We start from the raw sequence: 8,734 nt of genomic DNA on the forward strand, positions 1-8,734 counted from the left end.
AATCTAAAGAAGCAAGAAGAAACTACGTGGATGAGGTAGGAGAGGGCTGTCTGAAGCAAAAAGGCAGTGTTACCACTGACCTGATTTTCTGAGACGTCATGGGCAACCAAAGTTTCAAAGACTACTGATGGGTAAGCTGTACAGAGTTTAGCTATTTCCTGTTAGGTATTAGTGCTGGATTCCCAATGACAACCGAAAATGAAGTTAAATGAAAAAACACATCTGATACCATAAACATTTACTTGTGAGTCTGTTCAAGCACAGCTTTAAGGTTTAAAAGTGTCTGAGTCTTCACAGCAGCCCTGCAATGTGGGTCAAAGTGGTATGACTTCTCAGTTGTGCAAGAGAAATGGCACTAAAAAAGCTAAGCAACTTGTCCAGTCACGGTAAGGACAGCCATCAGAGGCAGTGCTTTGGTCTCCTGAATACCATCCCAGCGTCATGACATACTGGTGAAAGGGCTTGGTGGTTGTGGAAAACTACAAAAACTGGATGCAAAAATAATATACAGACTTGTTTGGTTAAGTCCAGTTCTACTGAAACCAGGAAAATCCACTGTTAAGAGTCAGATCACCACGGAATCTGAATATATGGGGTTTTCTGCTGGGCTTGCAGGAGTGGACAGAAACTCTTCCCCTTTTATATTTTCCTCATCCTCTTCTTGCAGCGCTGGTTGAAAACGGGGGAGGACCCCATGAGGCTGTCAGTGGAGTGGGAACCGTAGCTGCTGTCCGAGTCATCAGGGCTCTGGGGGATCCCAGCTTCACTCATGCCTGACATGGGCTCCTCGAAGACGTCACTTCCCAGCACACCATGCCCAGAGACGTTGCCCTCTTCGCTCTCCTGAGGCTCCATTTTCACGTGGGCCAGATTCCAAAGAGGGGAAGCATTTACCTCTGTACCTAAAAATGGAAGGACATGTAACTGCTGGTAAGCCAAGGCTGGAACAAAGTAGAATGAATATACTATCCAGGGCCTTTGCAATCAGCTTATATTCTGACTCTTCTTGGCTGGAGATTATGGTTGTAATTCTCTACTTCAAAAAATCAGACCAACTCTGAATATCTTCCTTTCCACTTTACCCTCCCACCCCCATTTCGTGAACCAGGGAAGTAAGACTGTGTGCAATGGAAAGATTCCCTGTCTCATGGCCCAAAGGCAGGCACACCTACAGGCTCTTGCTCAGTTATGTCTGCCTGCCCTTCCTTTAATGGGGCTGTCTTATTTCCCTGCCTTTTGTTTGGGTCCCTCGTCCTATCTCACATTATGAAAAGTTAACGTTCACTCCAAAATGCTGGCAGTTCCCAGACTGCTGAAGAGAGACATGGCCCCTAAGTCTTCAACAAGGCTCTCCTGGCTCTCTGTGTTCTAGCAATACTGTTCTGTGGTTATTATTCAATAGTGAAAGGCTCTGCCCAACAGTTTAAAACTGTGGCCTAATTCTGTTTAGGCCACATTGGAGGATTTGCTAATTCTTTGTGTGTGCATTGATGAAATGACAATTTATATTTGTAAAGAACCAAGTGTCTAGGCTAATTTGCAGTCTGACTGACTTAAGGATCAAGTCATCCTGGTTTGTAAGGTGCTCGCAGAGTCATCTGGAAGAAGAGGCCAGCTGCCTCTGTGTAGCCCTTTTTCAATCGCTTTTAGCTCCATTTTGTTGCATTACTCTAGCAAGTAAGCCCAACTATTCAAATATCCTTGAGCAATTAACACTCCTCCATCCATCTGGAAGTTGTCTTAATTAACTGAGAACAAGCACCAGGAAGGTCCAATACAGATACTAAGGGAAGGAGAGGACATTTGCCCTCCCAGCTGGGTCAGTTGCATTAACTTGTAATCAACAGGACAACCCATATTGCATGTATATCCTAACTAGGAAGTATTGTAAAGAATGCTTGTAAAGCTGTATTAGTCCTCTAATTACAAAAAGAAGAATGTTGGTATCTCTAGATCAGTGAAGCTGTGTTTTTAGACTTTTCATTCTCCTGCCCACCCTTTTGTTCTTCCACCTTCAGCGTATAATTTCATGATATAAAAAGTACTGAGATTGGCAGATCTCCCAGAATCAAAGTAAGTTGGTTTCTCTTACTTGAAGCCTGTGGTGAAGCCTCAACCTCCAGGTTAGACGGGAAGCGCTCGCTCTGAGCCCCGAGGACTCCCATGGGCAGAGACTGGTCTCCAGAAGCAAGGTCAGCCTCCAGTTCCTCACTGACAGGGAAGGTGATGTCGCTCACAGGTTCCTCCTTGATCTTCACAGGTTTAGTGTCCTCTGTGGCCTTCTCAGGATTGACAATCCTTTCATACTCTTCAGAGAGTTGCTTACTAATCTGTTGGCAAGCAAGACAATTTTTCAAGGAAATGTTAGAAACACGTTGGACAGTCATGGAAAAGCCAACAGAATATGAATATGAATAAAGCTCCCTCTGCCAATGGAAGGAATCTGCTTAAGGTGCTGAGTTTGCATCTGTAAATGACAGACGTAAAGAAAATATGTTTGCAGAGAGTGTGTGTATGTGTCAATTAAAAGTTACATAAAGTGAAAAGATAAATCAGAACTGACACAAAGATCACATTTTGGCTGTAAAAACTAACAGTTAACATTGTGTATCCTAGGTGGATAATGAATGGTGTAGGAAATCTGGATCACTTAGTAAATCCTTTTTTGTTGGTTGTTAAAAATTCCATATGTTATTTTAGATTTGGGGAAACCAAAACAGTGAACAAATGATTTGCGTAAGGCAGCAAGTGTTTAAGAGATGAGATATTTCTGGTTCTAACCCAAAATGGTGTCTCTCCCTGCACCTCACTCTGTTTTGTTTGGCCAGGTCAGTGATGAGGCCAAACAAATCTCTGCTAGGGTCATGAGGAAAGTAGATTATGTCCACTCTGTTCCAAGATCCTGTGCTCTGCATTCTATAGCCATTGTGGGATTCTGCTGAACACCCCAGACCACACATCTTTACGTTCTCCACAGGGTCACCTCACCTGTAGCATGTAACTGTGATAGTCCTTGATGCGGTGCTGCCAGAACTTCTGGAGGGAGAGCACACTGCCAATGCCCACTTCATGGAATACCTGCTCCATAACATCAGGGAAAGGAGTCTGCCCCAGCCGGGCCTCCCGATCCACAGCAAAGCGCAGCAACTTGGTGAACTTAAGGCAATACTCATGTGCCACATCGGTTAGGGTCTCCAAGACACTTTCATTTGCACACTCAAAGCCTGCATGGGCCAGGATGGTGGCCACTGCCTGGTAGAGGAGCTGCCGGCAGGAGTGCCAGCTGAGTTCAGTAACAGGTTCCCCTTTCCCACTGAAAGCGGAGATATGGTAGTGTTATTAGTGCTCCTGCAAAAGGGTGACCTGTCCTGTCTCCCTCCAATCAACCCACTGGCCCAGCTTTCCAAGAAAATTCTATGCAGGTTACATAGCCCAGTGTCACCTTTGCTGTTGTTGGGGCATGTATAAGCAACCCACAGTCCTATTTCTGAGCTCCTCCAATTACATAAAGCTTGAATAGGCAATACATGTGTTTCAGAAAGTATAAAAGGGCATATATATATAGTAAAAAGGACGTTTCCTTCTTACATCAACTGCTCAATTTTGATCACTTTTAGGATCTGATTAACAGTATAACTCAGATACTGCTCAACTGTGCTCAGGTTATTTCAATAGAACAGCTTCCTCACATGCTGGGCAACATACGACCTTTCAGAAATTTACAGTCCCAATTAGGAGATTCTTTTATAACTGCAACAGAGCATTTGTAAAGTTGGGAAAGCGACTCAATTTTATAGCAGCAATTCAAAACATACACAGCCCACGAGGCAGTTTATCCTGTCCTGTGCTGTGCAACAGGTAGCATCCAAAATTACTCTCATTTGGCAGTTGAGGAAACAGGTTCAGAGGGGCTGACTTGCCAGAAGTCATTTAGGTATTATTAGTAAGTGCCACGTGGAGCTTTGGACTCCAGATCCCGTGCTCTTCATAATACACCAAACTGCACCTAATCGCTATTGTAGGAAACTTAATCTTCCCAAGAAAAAACTTGAAAAAGCTGTCTGATCTCCTAAAAATAACTTTTAACAAGTCTCTAATAATTTACCTGTTTCCTGAAATTTCCTATCTGTCTTCTGCTAGTTGCAATAAAGAAAAATAAAATAGGATACAGAAATTTACTCTTCCCTGCTCCATACTTGGCATGTGTTTCCACTTGCTGTATAGAGTGTTTGAGGAACTGTCCACCCATTTTACTGTTATTTGCTCAGTACCAACTACTGCAATTCACTAATAGCTGGAAAAGAAGAAAACCAAGTGCCAAATAACTTTCCATTTACTATTTCCATCATCATTTCCCAGGCCATAAGTATCTCTGCGCCAAAAGCTGTAGGCCTCAGAAGTGCCTAATAAACAGAGCTAAACCAGTATTGCTTTTCTTGAGTACTATATGGACCTATATGTTTTCAAAGGAAAATAATTCTTTTGGCACTCCCATAACTAATGCACATTATTTTTGTTAGTTTCTTAAATATGTATAAAAGAGTAGATATGAACTTTTGATGTCTATAGCTCTTCCTAACAATTAGAAATTTGATACAAAACTGCAAAATTCTAAACAGCATCAATTTAATATGATGGATGATATTATTTTGTTACAACTAGATTGCCCTAAAAATGGTACTGATGACTACAGAGCAAGTGTTTCTAAGTTGGACATCTCTATAAGAATATGTGCCATAAATGGTAATTAGTTATTCCTCCCACATTCACTAGTCCAAAGACTTCACCATGATCATCTGGCCTTCATTTAGCCCAACTGCGACTTTACATAGTAAGTCTATTTCTGTTCTTTTCTCATTAGTTTGGGACAATAAAAATAGAACTATTATCATCAATAGGCAGATTCAATAAGTGATACACAATATTACTTATAGAATTTTTGCCAAATTTAACCTGAATCTAATCTTGAGGAAATACCAGCAAATCCAGTAAGTGGCACATTTTACAAAACAAATGACCTGAACTCTTAAAAAGAGATTAATACATTTTTTTAAAAGGAGGAAGCTATTTTGGCTTACGACACTAAAAAGGCATAAAATCAAATGCAATGCATGAATCTTTTGTTAGGTCCTAGACTGGGGAAAAATTTATCTACAAAAGATATTTTGGGGAAAACTGGAGACATCTGAATATGGCCTTATTATATGATATCATTTAATTAGTGTTCATTTATTTTGGTGTAATGACATTGGGATTATGCAGGAAAATTTCCTTATTCATAGGATAAAGTGAAGAATTTAGACATGAAATATTGTGACGTCTGCAACTTTAAATATTTGGCCAAAAAAGTGTGTGTGTGTATGTATCTTTGTGTGTATACACACGTATGGGAGAAAGTACATATGGCAAAATGTTAACAATTAGTGAATCCAAGTTAATGGTACCTGGGTGTTCACTGTACAATTTTTAAACTTTTCTGAAGGTCTGATGAATTTCAAAATGAAAAAAAAATAGTTATTTGGCTTCAGGTGCAAACTTACACACTGAAATCTAGTGGTAGCACTAGGTTATAAGTCATTCAGAGCATCTGGAGCAGGGCTCCTCAAACTTAAACACACACATGAATCTCCTGGAGACTTGTTAAAATGAAATTCTAATTCAGTGGGTCTGGGTGGGGCCTGAGACTGCATTTCTAACAAGCTCCCAGGTGCTGCTGCTGCTGGTCTTCAGCCAGATTTTGAGTAGCAAGGATCAAGAATGGTTTTCTATTATTATTTCTTAAACTATGTTATCAAAATGAGCATATACAATTTAAAAATTCTCTTACAGAACTTGTGGGTTCCTAATAATACCAGAATAAGTCTATGAATCTCAATTGGAGGACACTGAGCTAAACCCATAATATACATTTTAAATGAAAGAGAAAGACTAGATCCTGAGGACTATGAGGCCGTGGTCTGTTTTAAAAATCACTGTAGTGCTTTGCTCTTAGTAAAGTGCTTGGTACATAGTTGGCACTCAATAAATATTTGTTGCATCAGAAAAATAAGAAAATACAGACTTTGGATTTTTGAAGATCAGGGTTAAAGTCTTGGACTTCTCATTAACTACCTGAGCAACTTTGGCTGAGTCAGTAACTCTTATTCTCAGTTTCCTCACGGAAATGTTATTACATGCTTAATAGCAATGTTGGAAAGATTTTTTTTTGAGAAATGGAAGATACAAGCCTTACCGATAAAAGTTACTCTCTGGGTCACTGTGCCGAATCTGGAATGGTGCATTGGGATTCTTACAATCTAAAGGCAGGAGGTCATCAGGAAGAGGAGGTGACCCAGGACAAGAGGGAAGAGGTTCACTCTCTTCGGTCTTTACACCTTCTGTCTGTTGTTGATTCTGGGCCTGAGCTGTAGCAATGAGGTTGCGCAGACGTCGGTTGTGCTGGATCAGCTGAATGGTATGGATGGTGAGGCTGCATGGCTCTGAGGGGATATCCAGCATAGTGGGGGGCTTGGGCTTGTTGGCTGAGGGTTGGTGCAGGGGTGGGTCATGGACTTCCACCAGACGGAACTCCCGTGGCAGCAAATCAAAGGAACTTCTGTTGGTCTGGCTTGATGAGATTGGTATCTCTCCCCAGTATCTCAACATTTTGGAATAAGAAAATAAGAGCTTTCAAGTTAAATGTAAATGATATCCTAAAAGTAGGGTATCTGGCAACTGTAGATTATAGGCTTCTGAAGTGAAAAATATGAAGTCTAGTTGGTATTTACATAAAAAGTAGGTTGTTCAAGGCCACTTAGAAAAATGTCAGCGTCAGCAACACTGTAGGACCAAAGATGTTCTCCCTTAAGAAATTAAGAGAAATACAACTGTTAGATGACAGTCATCAAATCACACATGATGACAATTCCTACTGGACTGAACCATAAGGTAGAATTTGGGTTATAGTATCTGGGACTCTATTTTCTGTCTCACTCTACTAACTCACTACTAGAATTATCATCATTCCCAATCCTGAACAATTTGCAAAGCCAGTTACTTAAATGAGACCTGGAATATTTCTCAGAGTATATTGGCACATATGTTCTGGATCAGCAGGAGAAAAGGGAGTATGGTTAAAAACAGAAAGAGGTAGTTCTCATTCTGTGTGTCAGGTATGGGAACCTTTTAACTGGTCCTGGTGGAAAATGTATGAACCAGTAATCTAAATGGTCTCAATGCGTTCAGTTTCTGACATACACATAAGAATCTGAGCGATTTCTGCTGAATCCTAACTGGTATTCCCTTCCTCCATTCTCTCCTTGTGTCTTAATCTATTCTCTAGTGCTGCTAGACTTACTGTTAAAAACTCAGATTAATGGCTTGCCATTGCCTATTGGAAAAAACCAGTCAGAATTCTTTGGCTTACCATTCAACAAAATTCACAATCTCGCTTCAACCCACCTTTCCAGATTCATTGCTCATATGTCTCTTCAAATTCAACAAACATTTATCAAATGCGAGGCATTATGGGAGGAGACAAAGACCAATGCAAGATCCCTGACCTGAGGTGAGGGAGAGAAACATAAAAAGACCATTTCAATATGAAAATGTGTGGTAAGTGCTGTTCTGGAAGCACAGACATTGTGGCAGTGCAAGTCCAGAGGAGCTTCCTGGAGGAAATGACCTTCTCAGTTCCAACAATATCATACTCAGTTTCTCAAGAATGCCAGGAATTTCCACAGTTGACTCTTTAAGGGATTTCTCTGCCAGCAATTCCCTGCACCCATCACATCCCTGGTAGGCTTGTATTCATTCTTAAGTATAGCTTAAGTCACCACACTCCATAATGTCCCTGGTACATCTCAAGCCATTATATTCTCACGGCGCTTTGCCAGTTCCATCACAGCATTTCCCCTGGATTTAAACTAGTACTTACATCAACTGATCTTACCCTCCCATCTCTCTCTCAAAACCACGATCTCAGTAGATACAGTGTCTGGCTCGCAGTAACATCTGGAATTTACTGAGTGCTTACTATGTTCCAGGATTTGCCTTAATTCAATTTTCCCAACTACCCAACGAAGTAGATACTATTATTATCCCATTTTTCATATTTGGAAGCTGAGGCCCACTGTCGTGGCCACTGTCACAAATGGCCAAGGGGGAAAAATCCAGACAGGCTCGAGTCTGCACTCTTAACCACTTCACTATGCAGCCCCAATAACTGGTGTTGGAAAGAACAAAAGGATGAACGAATTAACGAAGGAATAAAAAAGTCGACCTTTTCCCTAACGTCACCGAAAGTAGTACGAAGAACAGGCACCAAGCCCAAGGAATACCCAGGCGCCTCGGGAGCTCTTCGGCAGGTGCAGGCACAGGTCACGGGGTCCTGGAGTCGCCTGACGTCGGGGCCATCTGGGAGATGCGGGGCTCTGCACCCGGGCGGAGGCAAGAAGGCGCCACTCCTCACTGCCGCGCCGGGGGCGCGGGGCTGCGCGGCGATCCACTCCCGGAGGCCTGAGGTTCAGGGACTAGTGGTCCAAGGCTGCCGGAAGCGCTTCTTGGAATCCGGCTGTGCCATGGGAAGTCATTACAACCCGGTGTGCAACCCCTAAACACGTCCCCGCTCCGACAGCATCCCGACCGCCTTATTTAGTTTTTCTCTTATTATGACCTTCCGGTTGTACGCGCCTCTTCACCGCGCTCTCTTCACGCAACTGCGCCGTCGCTGCCCAGAGCGGGCTCCGGGAGCTGG

At 42.2% G+C, this 8,734-nt stretch overlaps 1 protein-coding gene across 4 annotated transcripts; it reads right to left on the bottom strand.

Moving 5' to 3' along the window:
• Positions 1-221: 221 nt before the first annotated feature.
• On the bottom strand, positions 222-8,604 carry SUPT7L (SPT7 like, STAGA complex subunit gamma). 4 transcript variants are annotated; one of them, XM_016209757.2, is made up of 6 exons: positions 8,261-8,604; positions 7,441-7,541; positions 6,233-6,842; positions 2,989-3,313; positions 2,093-2,330; positions 222-902 (listed from the first exon to the last, which is right to left on the bottom strand). In XM_016209757.2, exons 3-6 carry the CDS (start codon positions 6,643-6,645, stop codon positions 640-642), a joined length of 1,239 nt encoding a protein of 412 aa, XP_016065243.1. In that variant the 5' UTR covers positions 6,646-6,842; positions 7,441-7,541; positions 8,261-8,604; the 3' UTR covers positions 222-639. The 4 variants fall into 4 exon arrangements, with proteins under 4 accessions (XP_016065243.1, XP_016065269.1, XP_016065252.1 ...); XM_016209783.2 differs by lacking the exon at positions 7,441-7,541 and having other exon boundaries at positions 8,319-8,604; XM_016209766.2 differs by lacking the exon at positions 7,441-7,541.
• Between the last annotated feature and the right edge of the window lie 130 nt (positions 8,605-8,734).

Source organism: Miniopterus natalensis, chromosome 13, assembly GCF_054644295.1.
Source record: "Miniopterus natalensis isolate mMinNat1 chromosome 13, mMinNat1.hap1, whole genome shotgun sequence".
Lineage (NCBI taxonomy): Eukaryota > Metazoa > Chordata > Mammalia > Chiroptera > Miniopteridae > Miniopterus > Miniopterus natalensis.

Coding starts and splice junctions, on each gene's coding strand:
- SUPT7L (XM_016209783.2), bottom strand. CDS start 6,645: ATGTTGAGATACTGGGGAGAGATACCAATCTCATCAAGCCAGACCAAC. Junction 3,314..6,232: donor CCAGAGAGTAACTTTTATCG/GTAAGGCTTGTA, acceptor CTCCGCTTTCAG/TGGGAAAGGGGAACCTGTTA. Junction 2,331..2,988: donor ATCACAGTTACATGCTACAG/GTGAGGTGACCC, acceptor GCTTGCCAACAG/ATTAGTAAGCAACTCTCTGA.